This window comes from Bombina bombina, chromosome 10 (genome assembly GCF_027579735.1).
Source record: "Bombina bombina isolate aBomBom1 chromosome 10, aBomBom1.pri, whole genome shotgun sequence".
In the NCBI taxonomy this organism is placed as follows: Eukaryota; Metazoa; Chordata; class Amphibia; order Anura; family Bombinatoridae; genus Bombina; species Bombina bombina.
Genome location: NC_069508.1, coordinates 22,054,113 through 22,071,648, shown reverse-complemented (window position 1 = coordinate 22,071,648; position 17,536 = coordinate 22,054,113). Strand labels below are relative to the sequence as shown.

General features: G+C 37.3%; 1 protein-coding gene across 2 annotated transcripts in view; it reads left to right on the top strand.

Moving 5' to 3' along the window:
* Positions 1 to 17,536, top strand: part of IVNS1ABP (influenza virus NS1A binding protein) — a 46,877-nt gene that overhangs the window by 14,774 nt on the left and 14,567 nt on the right. For both annotated transcript variants that reach the window (XM_053693844.1, XM_053693843.1), the window contains exons 2-8: positions 256 to 408; positions 9,711 to 9,846; positions 10,014 to 10,183; positions 10,268 to 10,343; positions 12,122 to 12,295; positions 13,152 to 13,277; positions 16,259 to 16,366. In XM_053693844.1, coding sequence (XP_053549819.1) covers positions 9,736 to 9,846; positions 10,014 to 10,183; positions 10,268 to 10,343; positions 12,122 to 12,295; positions 13,152 to 13,277; positions 16,259 to 16,366 — 765 coding nt within the window. In that variant the 5' untranslated portion in view covers positions 256 to 408; positions 9,711 to 9,735. The remainder of the gene's footprint in view (positions 1 to 255; positions 409 to 9,710; positions 9,847 to 10,013; positions 10,184 to 10,267; positions 10,344 to 12,121; positions 12,296 to 13,151; positions 13,278 to 16,258; positions 16,367 to 17,536) is intronic.

The window sequence follows — 17,536 nt, the reverse complement described above, 5'->3', positions numbered from 1 at the left end:
GGTTTTTTGTTTTTTTTGGACTCGACTGTCCCTTTAACTGTGTTTAACCCCTTTGTTTGGGTATGTTGGTTTTACCATTACATGCTCTTACCAATTGGAGCATTTTTTTTTTTTTTTTTTTTTACTGTAAAAGGCATTTTAATATTAAATGAATATGCAATTAACAGTTTAGGTGCCGTAATTTTGGTTTGTAGAGTACCTGACACGACTACTTGCATACTGATGTGTGTTTTTGTTTTGTTTTTTCACTTTCAGAAACCTGGATTATGATCTTTGAATGATTTACCTACCCATTTTTTTGCCTGATAGTGAAAGTATTTTAACCTTTTATTTCCCCTTGAACCTGCTTTGATGTGGTGCGATTACCTTTAGCATCTTGGTGGACATTTGTCTGCAGTTATTTATTTGGTAAGTATTTGTATCTGTTGTACAATTCACAATCGGCTTTTTTTGAAAAATTGTCATGGAATTTTTTTTTTTTTGTATTCATTCTAAATTGTATGCTTCTATGCATGCTTTTCTTCTGATTTAAAGTGATTGTAAAGTTGAATGATTTAAAGCCCTGTATTTGAAAACACTATTAAAAAATTAGCACTTTGTCATTAAAGTTGTGAATTAAGCTTCTTTTTAAAAATGCTTACATTTTTGTTACGGTAAACACACCAACGATCCTTCGCCTATATCGCCTTCAGAATTTAGCATCTGGATGACTATTCTGCTTCCTCCAAACGTTTGCGTGCCTTACAAGCTGGATGCCAAAGGGGGCATAACGATTGGCAGAGGCCGATACGTCATCAATCTGCTCAATATTGAAGGAAATGCAGGCAGAGGATCGTTGGTGAGTTTACCGTAACAAAAAGGTAAGTATTTTTTAAAAGTGTTATTGTAAAGTTTAATGACTTAAAGTGCCCATGGTTTTTAAGAGTATTTTTAAATACTGGACTTTAAATCATTCAACTTTACAATAACTTACACTAATTCTCCCATCCCCCCCCCCCCCCCCCCCCTTGAGATGCTGACCTTGATCCTGCAGGATCCAGAAACCTTACCTTACAAAATTCTACACAGTGGCTGCAGAAAAAGGGGATAAAATACTATTTAAATCATATTATCCCTAGGTTACAAAACGTACATATAGATAGAAAATTTTTTAAAATATTTTTCTTTCCTAAGATAGGGAGAGTCCACGGCTTCATTCCTTACTTCCTCATTACCCCAGTCATACTTTGCCTTTTGTCACGTTAGGAGGTGGCAGAGAAGTGTCAGAAGATTCGCAGAGTCCTGAAAAAGGGTATCTGCCCTTCAAGATAGGACTGGAGATTTAAGTAGTCATATCAACCTCAGTGAGAGTATTGATGAAAGTTTAGTTTTGAGATGCAGGGAAAGTTCTCTTTGCCTGTATAGTAATAGGAAGAGGTAAAGTGAGGTGTTAGTTTAGTTTCTTCAATCAAGAAGTTTATTTTCAAATGGTGCCAGTGAGTACTATTTTTCTCAGGGAAAGTGAGGATGCTTCCTGCCCTGATGTTGATGATCTTAGCAAGCATTTTCTAAGATCCATGATGGTTCCCACAGCTGCTGAAGATAGTGTAAGATAATCTTCAGGGTGGAAACCGGTGTGTTGCTACAAGCAACTTTGAGGTATGTTCAGTCTTTTTGTTTCTGGGAGACTTGATGCACAGAACAGGCTGACATTTTCCCCTTTATGGGGAGGGGTAAGCAATATACACATGTATATAGAAATGGTGTACCTGGAATCCCTTTTTCTTTATTACCATACTTATGTTAAAGATTTTTGGCTGATAAAGAGGGGCTTTGACGCTGTGAGTTGTGGTTCTGTTTCAAAGGGTCATGTTATGAAAGGCACGTGACTTAGTGTTATGACACATTGTGTAGAGTTTTTCTCTTACTATACCGAGTGTCTATAAGAGGGGACATGTTTAAAAAATTTTACTATGACCCATGCGGGTCTTGCCGTACTTGCATAACGCCCATGGTGGGCGGGGCCTATTTTGCGCGTTCAGGCGCGCAGTTCAGCTGGATCACATGGGCGACAGAGTCCTGTTCTCTGGGGAGGGCTGAGTGTTCCGGACTTCAAGAGGGCCTGAATAGCTTCTCGAGTAGCAGCAGTCGCATTCGGGGGCAGGTAGACGCCACAGCAGAGCTGTGGCGTGGTGCAGGGGCCCAATTAGAGATAAAACATACTTTATTTGTTAAACATCGTTATTATATTGGTTTACCATATTTGAGCAAGTGAATGCAATATTGTTAGTGTTTTTGATCATTTTCAAATAAATTTATTGCTAAAAAACACGTTTTTGAACGTCTCAGAAAAATAGTTGCGGTTTTAAAATTTAAAGGCGCAGTACAGTAATTATTTCTGCATGAACTTTTTACTATAATTGAAATCAGAGCAAATTTTTTTTAATGAAAGAGCCTCTATTATTAGAGTGCTAATCTGTTTAACATGTCTGACTCTGAGGAGGAAACTCATTGCTCTGTGTTTAGATGCCACTGTGGAACCCCCTCTAACTTTTTGTCCCTCATGTACTGAGAGGGCCTTGCAGTGCAAATTTTATGTAAAGAAAATATGTCTAAGGATGATTCTCAGTCTGAGGAGAATCAGGGTATACCGCTAACTTCTCCCCAAGCGTCACAACCTTTAACGCCCACTCAAGCGGTGCCTGGTTCTTCAACCGCGTCTAATTCTTTTACTCTGCAGGATATGGCTGCAGTTATGTCAACTACCCTTACAGAGGTATTATCTAAGTTGCCAGTGTTACAAGGTAAACACAGTAGGACAGAAGTCAATGCGAATACGGAGTCCTCTTAATGCTTTATTAGCTATTTCTGATGTACCCTCACAGGGATCTGATTTGGGGGTCAGGGAAATTTTGTCTGAGGGGGAACTTTCCGATTCGGGAAGTGCGGTACCTCAAAACAGACTCAGACACCATGTCCTTTAAATTTAAGCTTGAACACCTCCGCCTGTTGCTTCAGGAGATTTTAGCGACTCTGGATGACTGTGACACTATTGTGGTGCCACCAGAGAAATTGTGTAAGATGGACAAATACTTAAAGTACCTGCCTACACTGATCTTTTTCCGGTTCCTAAGAGAATCTCGGAGATTATTAAGAGGGAATGGGACAAACCGGGTGTTCCGTTCTCACCCTCTCCTAATTCCAAGAAGATGTATCCCATAGCTGACACTCTTTGGGACTCGTGGCAAACAGTCCCTAAGGTGGAGGGAGCTGTATCTACCCTGGCGAAGCGTACAACTATTCCTATTGAAGACAGTTGTGCTTTTAAATACCCTATGGATAAGAAAATAAAGGGTCTTCTAAAGAAATTGGTTTATTCATCAGGGTTTCCTCTTACAACCAACTGCCTGCATTGTTCCAGTTACCACTGCGGCAGCCTTCTGGTTTGATGCTTTAGAAGAGTCTCTTAAGACTGAGACTCCCTTGGAGGATATATTAGATAGAATTAAGGCTCTTAAGCTGGCTAATTCTTTTATTACAGACACCGCCTTTCATATTGCTAAATTGGCGGCTAAGAATGCTGGATTTGCTATTTTAGCGCGTAGAGCGTTATGGTTAAAATCTTGGTTGGCTGATGTGTCACTAGAAAAATCTATCATAAGATATGGCGTAAATATCTTTCTTGGTGTGAATCAAAGGGCTACTCATGGAGTAAAGTTACGATTCCCAGGATTCTGTCTTTTCTCCAAGAAGGATTGGAGAAAGGGTTATCAGCAAGTTCCTTAAAGGGACAAATTTCTGCTTTGTCAATTTTGCTACACAAACGTTTGGCAGATGTTCCAGACGTTCAGTATTTTTGTCAGGCTCTAACCAGAATTAAGCCTGTGTTTAGACCCATTGCTCCACCCTGGAGTTTAAATTTAGTTCTTAATGTTCTTCAAGGGGTTCCGTTTGAACCCATGCATTCCATAGATATTAAATTGTTGTCTTGGAAAGTTTTTTTTGTTTTTGGTTGCTATTTCTTCTGCTCGTAGAGTTTCTGAGCTTTCAGCATTACAATGTGATTCGCCTTATCTTCCATTCTGATAAGGTGGTTTTACGTACCAAACCTGGTTTTCTTCCTAAGGTTGTTTCTAATCAGAATATTAATCAGGAAATAGTTGTTCCTTCATTATGTCCTAGCCCTTCTTCTAAGAAGGAGCGTATGTTGCATAACCTGGACGTGGTCCGTGCCCTGAAGTTTTACTTGCAGGCGACTAAGGATTTCAGTCAATCTTCATTATTCATTGTTTTTTCTCGAAAGCGTAGGGGTCAGAAAGCTACGGCTACCGCTTTCTTTTTGGCTTAAAGGGCCACTGTAAGTAAATATTTTCTATGCCTGTTACTAACTAACTACCCCAAATACGCTTTTTATCAATAGCATTTCATTAACATATCTCTACCGTATAGCAGAAATCTTGTCTGCAAATTTAATTGTTTTCCAAACCCACTCCGTGGGTATCCTTTGCTCTGTACCAATCCGTTTACAATACCTAGGTTTCAAAATGGCGCTTTAAACACAAAGTTATTGGTTTAAGTATTTTGAACACGCAGTGCTGAAAATAGTGGGCAGGATAACGTGACATCATCGGCGAATAAAAGATATAACTTTTAGAACGTTATGAAACTTCGTTTTGGAGAAAATATAGGTCAGTAGGTTTTTAATTAATGTTTATTAACTTAATATGTTAGTTGTTTAGCTTAAAAATTATAACAGAAAGTAATCCTTTAAGAGTATCATCCGTCTGGCGTATGGGACTGCTGGACGACTGCCTCCTGAAAGAATTACGGCTCATTCTACTAGGGCTGTGCTTCCTCATGGGGCATTAAAAGACATGCTTCTGTTGAACATGATTTGCAAGGCTGCGACTTAGTAGTCCTCTTCAACACTTTTTACAAATTTTTACAAATTTGATACTTTTGCTTCTTCTGAGGGCTGGTTTTGGGAGAAAGGTTCTTCAAGCAGTGGTGCCTTCCGTTTAGGTTTCTGTCTTGTACCTCCCGTTCATCCGTGTCCTGTTGCTTTGGTATTTGTATCCACAAGTAAGGGATGAAATCCGTGGACTTCGTCATATCTTGTAGAAGAAAAGGAAATTTATGCTTACCTGATAAATGTATTTCTTCTACAATATGACAAGTCCACGCCTCCCTGTCATTTTTAATACAGGTTTAGATTATATTCTGCACCTTTGGTTTCTCCTTTCTCTTCCTAACTTCGGTCGAAGATGACCTTTAAGTATTGTAGAAGAAATAAATTTATCAGGTAAGCATAAATTTCCTTTTTTTTTTTTTTTTTTTTTTCTGCTTTACCATCCAAACTACTGCTAACAGCTCCTAAGCAATCATTGTTGACCGAGTTTCACTACCTGCTTTCTCTCATTCAAGTCCATGTCAGGAGCGCTGCTATAAAGACTGTCACACTTGAGAGGCTGTGTTCTGTTCCACACGTGGGATCCTGGAGGTAAGGTCATTTTTACACAAAACCTACAACAGGGTCACAGTGTGGCTCCTTTATACTTGATATAATCCAGGGTTAATGCTTTGTGTGATTTTTTTTTTTTTTTCCCTTTGCTGATAGACTGTGTGTTTGGCTGAAAGTATTCCCCCTTTCACAGGGGAATACTTTCAGTTCCTGAGGTTTGCATTCCTGGACCAGCACACCCAGTTTATTGCCCTTCGGTTTGATCTAGCTACTGCTCCAAGAATCTTTACAAAGGTTCTGGGGGCTCTTCTAACCATTGCCAGAACTCAGGGTATTGCAGTAGCCCCATACTTGGACGATATTCTGGTGCAAGCACCATACTTTCGTATTGCGGAAGAACTCTTGAGTTCCTTCTCTGTCTTCTTCGATCACATGGATGGAAGATAAACTTAGAAATAGTTCTCTTATCCCAAGTACCAGGGTGGAATTCCTGTGTACTTTAATATAGAATTCCTGTGTACTTTAATATACTCCATATCCATGAGGATATTTCTAACAGACCAGAGATGTTGCAAGCTAACTTAGTTATGTCTTGTCCTCCGGACCTCCTTAAATCCCTCTTTGGCTCAGTGTATGGAGGTGATTGGTCATTGGTCTCAATGGTGTCCCTGCATGGACATCATTCCTTTTGCCAGGTTCCGTCTCAGACCTTTACAACTGTGCATGCTGAGGCAGTGGAACGGCGACCATTCAGATCTGTCTCAACAGATTGTATTAGACAGCAGGTCGAGAGAATCATTCTCTTGGTGGCTCTGTCAAGATCTGTTCCGAGGGACATGCTTCTTAAAACCATCCGGGGAGATTGTGACTACGGACGCAAGCCTATCCGGCTGTGGTGCTGTTTGGGGTGCCAGAAAAGGTACAAGGGTTGTGGACTTGGGAGTCCGTCCTCTGAGAGTGTCATTGATACTCTTATTCAAGCTCGTAAACCAGTTACTCGGCTTATCTACCACAATGTGTGGAGGACCTACTTATTCTGGTGTGAAGAGTGTGGTTTTTCCTGGCACGGAGTTAAGGTTGCCAGGATCTTCTCTTTTCTCCAGGATGGGCTGGAGAAGGGCCTTTCTGCTAGTTCCTGAGGGGACAGCTTTCGGCTCTGTCGGTTTTATTGCACAAGAGACTGGCTGAGCTTACAGACGTGCAGTCCTTTAAGGCTCTGAATAGGATCAGACCTGTAATAAGATCTGGGGCTCCTCCTTGGAGCCTAAATCTTGTTCTTGGGTTTTGCAACAGGTTTTGTTTAAACCTCTGCATTCCCTTGACATTAAATTATCTTGGAAGGTTTTCTCTTTTTATTGGCTATTGCCTCTGCTCGCATAGTTTCTGAGATCTCTGCTTTGAAATGTGAGCCCCCTTATCTGGATTGTCTTGCAGATAAGGCAGTTTTACGTACTAAATTAGGTTTTCTTCCTAAGGTTGTGTCAGATCGAAACATCAATCAGGAGATTGTGGTTCCTTTCTTGTGTCCTAATCCTCCATCGAAGGAACGCTTACTTCACAATTTGGATGTGGTTTGCGCCTTGAAGTTCTATCTTCAGGCTACTAAGGCGTTTAGGACAATCTTCCTCTCATCTTTCTCTATTTGGGGAAGCGTAAGGGGCAGAAGGCTACTTCGACTTCCCTATCTTTGTTTGAGTGTCATCCGCTTAGCTTACGAGACAGTGGGATATCGTCCTCCTGAGAGGATAAATTTTTATACCACTAGTGCAGTGGCTTCCTCTTGGGCCTTTAAGAACGAGGCCTCTATGGATCAGATTTCTAAGGCGGCTACCTGGTCCTCAACATACTTTTTGAAAATTTTATAAGTTTGTTTTTGCTTCGGCTGAAGCAGCTTTCGGGAGAAAAGTTTTGCAGGCTGTGGTGCCCTCCGAATAGGGACCGCCTTTCTTTTTGTTCCCTCCCGTTTAGTCATTCAGTGTCCTCTGGAGCTTGGGTATAGTTTTCCCAACAGTAAGGAATGAAGTCGTGGACTCTTCCAATCTTAGGAAGGAAACATTTTTTGCTTACCAGATAAATTTCTTTCCTTCCGGATAGGTTGAGTCCACGGCCCCCGACCATTTTTTCTAGTCTATGGGCGGTCCCCTATTTTATTCTTCTGGCACCATTTATACCCTAATCTTTCTCCTACTTTTCCTTGTTCCCTCGGTAGAATGACTGGGGTAATGAGGAAGTGGGAGGGATATTTAAGCCTTTGGCTGGGGTGTCTTTGCCGCCACCTGGTGGCCAGGTGTTTGTATTTCCCAACAGTAAAGAATGAAGCTTCCTTTCCGGAAGGAAAGGAATTTATCTGGTAAGCATAAATTATGTTTTTACCTCTGATTACCTTGTATCTAAGAACCTTCTTCCAGCCCCCTGATCACATGACTGTGACTGTTTATTATCTATTGTCTTGCATTTAGCATGGTCTTGTGCTAAATCTTAAATAACTTCCTGTGTCTGAACACAGTGTTATCTATATGGCCCACGTGTACTTTGTCTCTTTGTGTTGAAAAGAGATTTAAAAAGCCTGTGATAAGAGGCAGCCCCCAAGGGCTTAGAAATTAGCATATCAGTCTGCCTAGGTTTAGTTTCAACTAAGAATACCAATATGAAAAAAGCAAATTTGATGATAAAAGTAAATTGGAAAGTTGATTAAAATTACAAGGCCTATCTGAATAATGAAAGTTTAATTTATAGTAGACTGTCCCTTTAAAGGGGCACTCAAGTCAAAATTAAACTTTCATGATTTGGATAGAGCAGCAATTTTCAAATTTACTTCCGTTAACCATGTTCAGTCTTTTTTTATATTTACAATTTTTGAGTCAGCAACTCCTGTGCATGAATTCACAGAATATATGTGTTTATGCAGTTGTGATTGGCTGATGGCTATCACATGATACAGGAGTGGTGGAAATGAACGTAAAGTGACAGTATACACCAATTTTCATGTAATAGACACTACTATAAACAATAAGATGCATGGATACTGATATAAAAATCCAGTATAAAATTGTTTTAAAAACTTACTTAGAAGCTCTCAGTTTAACTGTGTTTAAAAGGTAGCTGGAAAGCTCATTGCAAGTGGGAAATAAGACACCCCCTTTTTTTGCATATGAAAAGACCCTTTACACAAGCTGGAGTAGGTATACATCGGTATTCTCCTAAAACTTTGGGGCTTGGTTAGGAGTCTGAAAATCAGAGCAATGTTATTTAGAAATAAGCATAACTATACGTTTAAAAAAAAAAAAACCCAAAAAATAACTTTATGGGCTATATAAATAGAACTACGACAAAGAGTGTATAATGTCCCTTTAACTTTGAAATTTGTTAGCAAAAAATCTACTACTCATTTGAAGTTCAGACTACGTTCTATTGCATTGTCTTTTTATCACGCATTTGTTTATTCTGCAAATCTGCTGTATTTACTGGTCCTTTGTTTTAATTGAAATAGAAAATGCAGCAATGGACGGTTTCTTTACAGCTCCTATTTACTTACGAAAATTTCCCAATCAGTGTTACCACTCCGGAATCCTAGGATTGCACAGTCCAACACGACGCATCCCTTAGGGTTCAGAAAATAAGATCTCCAAATGTTCCCAAAGATAGTATTGTTATTAGGAAACTATAGTGGTGGTTCTTCTCAAAAAGATGCACAAGATGATCTAAGACAAAGAGAGATAAAAAGATGGCGCCACTTGATGCAATAAAATGTCACAATGTAGAATTCTTTCCTCCTATGTGGCAAATAATATACTCGCAAGTGGAGCAACACCAAACGTGCTGCTTGAAACAGACTGAGATCTCAGTGTCTCAGCTCACTGAACCAGGGTGTGGAGTCTGCTACTCCCAGCTGGACAAAGGTTTGAACAACTAATAGGGAAATATAATACACAATGATTTTAAAGTATTTTTTCATTGATGCAGGATTTTGAATAAATTAATCTGCATAAAGTGATCATAAATTTCTGAAATAGTTCATATTTTGTAGTGTAATAAGAAGTGTTTCTCAGTTCCATAAGATAGACACTTTCATTTTGTCATACTGTACTTTCTTGATCCTTCTTAAAACTCATTAAAGGACAGTTTTTTTGTTTTTTTTAAATGACATTTTTTTTTGCTAAATATCTATAGTATGTCTACTACAGTGAAATTCTGCTTTCATGTTGATACTGACTAAATGTAATATGATGTCTCAGAAATACCATGAGTTTAAAACTGTTTTTTTCTTTAGATCCTTACAGAAAACAAGAGGAAACATGGTTCCAAATGGATATCTCAGTTTTGAGGACGAGCAATTTATTGAGTCCTCTGTTGCTAAACTCAATGCATTGCGGAAAAGTGGTCAATTTTGTGACGTCAAACTTCAGGTAATTTTTCAATGGCACTTCTAGAAATTAGGATGAATTTATGCTTTTATCAGACATTTACACCCTCTTCAGATTACACTCTAAATGAGTTTTAAAGCTGGATTATTTTTTTTTTTTTCTCCTCTATGGCTTTGACCCTTGACCTAGTGATTTTCCATCTTTTTTAGGTTTGTGGCCATGAGTTGCTGGCACATAAAGCAGTTCTTGCTTGCTGCAGCCCTTTCTTGTTTGAAATATTTAACAATGATAACGAGACTCATGGGATTTCACATGTAAAATTTGATGACTTGAACCCAGAAGCAGTGGAAGTCTTATTAAATTATGCATACACTTCACAGTAAGTATGTGAACAGACATGCTGATCTGTTGCTTTCAGTTCATGGGGAGACCCTTTAATTGTCCTATATTTCCATCCCACTAGGCTAAAAGCAGAAACAGACCTTGTAAGAGATGTATACTCTGCAGCTAAGAAGTTAAAGATCGATCGCGTAAAACAGGTATGTCAAATGGACATTGTACATTAGATTTTTCTCAGCATAAATGTTTTGTAGATATATTACATGTAGTTATATGAAAATAAAATTGGTGTATACTGTCCCTTTTTAAGGTTACACATATTAAACGAGAAAGAAAAGATAGTTTCTTGGCTCTGCAGTTAGCTGCTTGCATTGAAGCCGTGCTGTGTAGTGCGCAACATTTCCAAGCTTCTTGACACTTTGTAGAATTTCTTTTCTGGAGTTTATATGTTTAATATTGTTTCTAACTTTCCTTCATTTATAAGGGACACTGAACCCAAATTTTCTTTCGCGATTCAGATAGAGCATGCCATTTTAAGCAACTTTCTAATTTACTCCTGTTATCAAATTTTCTTCATTCTCTTTGTATCTTTATTTGAAAAGCAAGAATGTAAGTTTATATGCCGGCCCATTTTTGTGAACAACCTGGGTTGTTCCTGATTGGTGGATAAATTCACCCACCAATAAACAAGTGCTGTCCAAGGTACTGAACCAAAAATTGGCTGGCTCCTTAGCTTAGATGCCTTTTTCAAATAAAGATAGCAAGTGAACGAAGAAAAAATAGAGCATTAGAAAGTTGCTTAAAATGGCATGCTCTATCTAAATCATGAGAAAAAAAAAAATTGGGTTCAGTGTCCCTTTAAAACTTGGGTGCCACTAATATTTTAAGCAGCATATATATCGTACAAATTAATTTTAATACCTTGTTTAGTTTAAATTTCTGTGTTTTTTAAAAAAAGGCTTCTACAGAAAATACAAAAAGGAAGCTAATCCCTAAAAGTGCCTATTTTTGTACTTTTTAAGATTGTAATTTATTTTTGTAAGGTGTTTGTTTTTTTTTTTGTTTTTTTTACTATTAAAGGGACAGTCTAGTCAAAATTAAACTTTCATGATTTAGATAGGGCATGTAAATTTAAAAAAACTTTCCAATTTACCTTTCATCAAATTTGCTTTGTTCCCTTGGTGGGATTTTTTTAAAAGATAAACCTAGGTAGGCTCAAACTGATTTCTAAACAGTTGAAAACCGCCTCTTAGCTCAGAGCATTTTGAAAGTTTTTCACAGTTAGACAGTACTAGTGCACGTGTGTCATATAGAGAACATTGTGCTCACTCCCGTGGAGTTATTTAGGAGTCTGCACTGATTGGCTAAACTGCAGGTCTGTCAAAAGCATTGAGATAAGGGGGCAGTCTGCAGAGGCTTAGATCTAAGGTAATCACAGAGGTAAAACATATATTAATATAACTGTGTTGGTTATGCAAAACTGGGTAATAAAGGGATTATCTATCTATCTTTTAAAACAATAAAAATTCTGGTGTAGACTGTCCCTTTTTAAAGAGCATGCTATGTTAGCACCAAGATAGGCTCCACATGTAGTTTTGGTCTTGATGTGAAAGAGCTGCTGTATAGCCCCAGCATACTACTGATCTTTATATCATTAAAAACTGAGATGAAACCAGGTTTGTGAATTTGTATATAGAAGCACTTCCTTAACATACCCTGTATGTTGCTGGCCATTAATGGGTTTGTTGGCTCTTAATAGCACAGGTTTCACTGCCAGCTGAAAGACTGCACTATTATGACCTCCCTCCTGAAGGCCTCCCCGTGCTATAAAAAAAAAAATCAAGCCCCATAAAAAGACCAGTGATGTACAGGGTACATCAATGGTATTTAAGGGGTTAAATTGGGTATTTGTTGTAATTTTTAGAAAATATGCTGACTGTTGCAATTTGTCAGACAATTTATTTTCTTTTTTTTCAAGGTTTGTGGAAATTATTTGCTCTCCAAGATGGATTCACAGAGCTGTATATCATACCGTAATTTTGTGAATACCATGGGTGACTGGCGTTTGTTGAATAAAATAGACGGTTACATTCAGGAGCATCTTCTGGAGATCTCGGAACAGGAAGACTTTCTAAAACTCCCACGACTCAAGGTGGGCATAAGAGGAAACAAATGGCTTTGTGTGCAAAAAAAAAAGGTTTCATACTTTAAGCTGTACTCATTGCTATTTAAATTTACCCCTTACCTTTGACACCCAAAAACATTAGGTAGAGGGGAACAGCCAAAGCAATTTTTAGCAGAGTTTGGTGACCTGAACTGTCTTATATCTGATCACTTTATCCATTACGAATTAAAATGGGGCCAGTTAAGAAGTCATTATTCATACATTACAATTTTATATTAAAAGGAAATGCCATTTGTCTAGGTCTGTTTCCATGTTTTTATTTGTTCTATTATCCAAACTTAGTAAAGTAAACAAGAAAAAAGAGAAGCACTTAAATGTACAACATACATTGAATAACAATACATGTTCAATAACATTCCCCAATTTAATATAGTCTACAAAACATTGATATTTGTTAAAAAAAAATCTACTATTCATTTGAAGTTCAGACTAAGTGCTATTGCATTGTCTTTTTATCATGCTTTTGTTGTTTATGCAAATCTACTGTATGTATTAGTCCTTTAACTGATAACTGCAAAACAGAGTACTTTATATCTGGATTTACAGTGTTTCACTTTTTACAAGAAGAAATGGCGCAAGTGGCCACCTTCCAAATTCTAATCACAACAAATGAGACATACATGGCAAAAAATATTTGACTACTGTTAAGTTACCACAAGGACAACTTACTCGTTAGTGTCCATTTTCAATTAAATCTTTGCATTCTATGGAATATAAGACCACCTTAGTGCTTACAATTGTTGCATTATAGGTCTTTAAGGGATAATTATCAAAACTTGTATTACTTTAGTTCAGCTGATCTCGTCTTTTGAATTCCTTTTAGCTGGAAATTATGCTTGAGGACAACTTCTCCCTTCCCAATAATGGTAAATTGTACACAAAGGTAATCAACTGGGTCCAGAGAAGCATATGGGAAAACAGCGAAACATTGGAATCCCTAATAGAAGAGGTTAGTCTTGTCCAGAAGAAGTTCTTTAGAGTATGCTAATTTTGTTCTAGCATTTTTATTTTTTTTATTTATTTTTTTTATTATTATTTTTTTAACTAATTGTCCTTTTATGATGATCAGAGCCAAAATAAAGAGAGTATCTGTTTTTCAGTTGAAAACTGGTAGGTTTAAAGGTGAGATGAATTCTTATTTTCCCAACTGATTTTTTTTTTCTTTTTTATTATAATCCCCAGATTGTAATAAGGTGTTTTTTTCCTCTGCTTTAAATTCACTGTATACTCTAATTTGCTCTCTTTCAGGTTAAATGCTTGACTTGACTTGACCTGCTGTGTGATGAAACTTTCTAACAGTGTTTCCTCCCCGTTGATTATCTTTCTGTAGGTTAATTAACAATACTAGGATACCAGAGACTGAAGACCACGAAGAAACCAAGGTTAATTGAACCGTAATGACGAGCCAGTCTGCCCTAGCCCTTCTAAGAACACCTGCACTGGGCAGAGAACCATGATGCTGATTTTAATGTTTGCTCATTTTACAGGATTTCAGAATATTTTTGTGTGCATTGTAACCTAAACTTTCTAATTCAAAATCCCAGATTTTATTTTAATTTTTTTGCTCCACCCAGAAAAACCCATGCATTTGTCAATTGTTTTAGTTTGTTTTTGTTCTTCTTGACAAGAACACATTAACATAAGTGTCAGCCTTCCCAAATGTTCCAGTATAATTTTTGTGAATATCCAACAACTTTGCTCTATACTTTCATTATTTATTCTCCCAATTTTCCTTTTAAGTTTGAATTATGATATTTCCAGTCCTGATCCAAGTCAAAATAAGACTTGCAGAATTTATTTTTGTGTGTGACTGATGGACCTTTTATTTACAAAGACAAAACATTTGGGGGAGGGGTTCCCCTTGCTTCACAGCCTGGCTGCAAGTAATGCTTTCGATCTCACCTTCCACTGATATCTTGCCAATATTTATTCCATATATAAAGGAATCACTGAGATCCTCATACTCTAAAAAGTATCCCTGTCAACATTCTACAGTAGTTTTAATATCTTCCCTACTTTTTTTTTTTTTTTTTTAACCTATTTTTATTTAACTGGTATTCGTTCCTCACATAATTTCTTTTCACACTATCTGGTTTAAGAGCCATGTCAAAACCACATAAATTCCTAAAACTCACATTTTTCTAGTGCCATCTAAAAGAATATTAAATGTGTTGCAGTTTTGTTTTGCTCTTTTGGGGGTGCGGGGACTGACCCTGTCCACCATTGATCAACAGATACAATTAGTTTTTACTACACAAGTAAACTAAATAATAAAAAAATCGTACAATATACATTTAACACAGGTGATACAATCCCCAGATATTCTCAGATCTATTCTTAAAGTAAATGTAAAGTTAAAGCGTTTACCTAAAGTGAAACAATACAAGTTTTAAAAAAAAATGAACGATTAGTTGCAGATGAGTCATCTGTCAATTGATGAAAATGGCGACCGGAGGTTCAGCTCTTATCCGTGTAGTGTTTATAGTGTAATATCTCTGAAGATAAGTATATCCTAAAGATTTCATGAATGAAACTCATTCATTTTTTAACTTCTATCGTTTAACTTTAGGTAAACGCTTTAACTTTACATTCACTTTAAGCCATAAAAAATGATATTTTGAAATGTATTTTGTCCAATATGTGATGAAATGTCTGAGCATGGTGGTGGGTTATAAGAAACACACTATTGTCCCTGCATAATCATAAACTGGCTAAAGCTCCTTCAGCGATCACTAAATACACAATTAAAAGACAATGCAATAGCATATAGTTTGAAATTTGCCAGAAAATATTTTACTGCTCATGTCAAAATTCAAAGTTAATCCCCCCCCCACACACACACCTATATAATGACAGCCATTAGCCAATCACAAAATGCATATAAGTGTATACTCTGCACTGTTGCACATGCTCAGTAGGAGCTGCAGCCTGAAAGTGTGCATGCAAAAAGAATGCACGTTTTGATAATGGAAGTATATTGGAAAGGTGTTTTTTTTTTTTTTTTTTTTTTTTTTTTTTATTGAATCTTTTTTCTAAATCATGAAAATGTGATTTTGTTTTGGTCAAAGATTTATTCAGTTTTGAAATTTGACTTTTTTAAAAAAAAAAAAATTGATAGTATGGAAACTTATTTCTGATCATTTTCAGACTTACTGTTACCTAAAAAGGTTTCAGGATAGAATGAGACCATCATAACTAGAGATTAGTTTTAGCTTCTGATATCCTAAGCCCTTTCTAAATCTGTTTGCCTGTTAAGAATTCAATAGTGATCATTTTATGCACTAAAACAGTTTTTTGGTAATGTTTGTTCTTCATGCAACAGAACAATTGTTAGACCCTCAAACTTTGTTCTTAGGCTAAACATGATGTATTGGAACCTGTACAAGGGGACACAATCTAATTCTGTAATTGTTCTCTAAAAGCATGTTGTTTGATACATTGGTAAATGAATGTTTTGCATTTTAGTGTTTGAAGTGAAGTCATAACCTGACTTGCAGCTGTAAAGTGTGAATTAAGTTTTTTGTTTTTTTTTCTTGATTTTCTTTTTTTAAATCCCTTTATGACCGTTGTATAAACCGTTTTTATTTTGTTTTCTTTTTCCAGTCTAATGTAGATGGTTTTTTTGGTACTAAAAAAGTGCACGTGATAAATATGTACTATTTACTAATGTGAGATTTAGTTATTGCTGTTTGTACTTGACTGCTATGTTGCACTTCCAAATCTCTCTTATTTTTAATTTATTTTTTTAATGGAGCATTTCCTCCAAAGAAGATTCATAATTTTGTAGAAGACATTTTTTCAACCTACACAGCCTTTTTTTATTCAAGAATTTTTCCAGTTGAAGTTCAACAGGAAATGAAGATGACATGAATGGAGTTTTGAGCGATATGTGGTCCTAAGGAGTAGTATCATATGATGTTTGTTTTTCAGGTACACACATTATACTATTCTGCCGAGCACAAGCTGCTTGATGGAAACATTAAGAATGGAAATGAAGAGCCATTGTCAAATGCTGAAGACAATGTTCAGTTGATCCAGGTACAAATACTTCCATGTTTTCTACAATATATTTGTAATCGGGTATTAACTGCTCTTGAAATAAAAAAATCCACAAAATGAGTCAGACATGGTCATATTAGACAGAAATGAAACTACATTTTCTTCTGCTTCTCTCCCCGTACCGTTTTGGATAGTGTTCCTGTGTGTACTAAATGGTCCTTTTAACCCTTTGAGTGCTAAGCACTTTCCCACCTGGGTGCTAAGGTTTTTTTTTTTTTTTTAGATTTTGAAAAACAAAAAAAAAATTTTCAGACCCCCAAGACTTGCACTGTTGCAAATGTTAGGCGATTATCTTTCCAACAGTGGGTCTTGGGGGTCTGTAGCTGCTTAGATGCCTGAGATACAGGCTTCTAAGCAGCATGCCCCCTGCTCCAATACTTAACATAAGTATAATAAAGTTGCGCAGTGATGTCACCACGCATCACGTAAAGCCCCGGCGATGGCTGTCACTATGCAGGCCCGATCGCCGGGGCAGGAGCCCCCAGATCTTCCTCAAGGTGGGAGAGTGCTAATGACGGCTCTGAGCCGTCATTAGCTCCAGAGTGGGAAACTCTTTGACGTCTCAGAGCCGTCATTATCACTCAAAGGGTTAAAGTGAAGGTAATGTTTGACGAATCAGTGCCCGGTTTTTAATAAAACATTACATTTCACTTGATTTGTTCAAATACTTACCTTTTTAATCCTGACAACTGCTGCAGCGTTTCCTCCGCCTGTCGAAAGCCCTCTTCTCGGGTCCAATCCCGGCTTCCTCCAATCACAGCGTTGCCTCAGGCCATGACTCCCCTGGGGGGAAAGCCGTGATTGGAGGAAGCCGGATTCGTCATTTCTGACGTATGAAGAGGCTTCCGACGGCCAGGGGAATCGCTGGAGCGGCTGTCAGGATTAAAAGGAAAGTATTTAAACAAAACAAGTGAAATTTGAAGTTTGATGAATTAAAGTGCCCCTGTTTTTAATAGGATTATTAAAAATTGGACACTGATTCGTCAAACATTACCTTACGTTTAAAAGGGAAGGGTGGGGGAAAGAAGAAAGTGGAGGAGGCCAGCTTGTTACCATATACAGAGCAATACAAGTTCTGAATTTCTAAATGGATAGATTAAGTGATCAATTTCACTCAGGGGGTAAAGACTTAATTAAAACTGACCATTT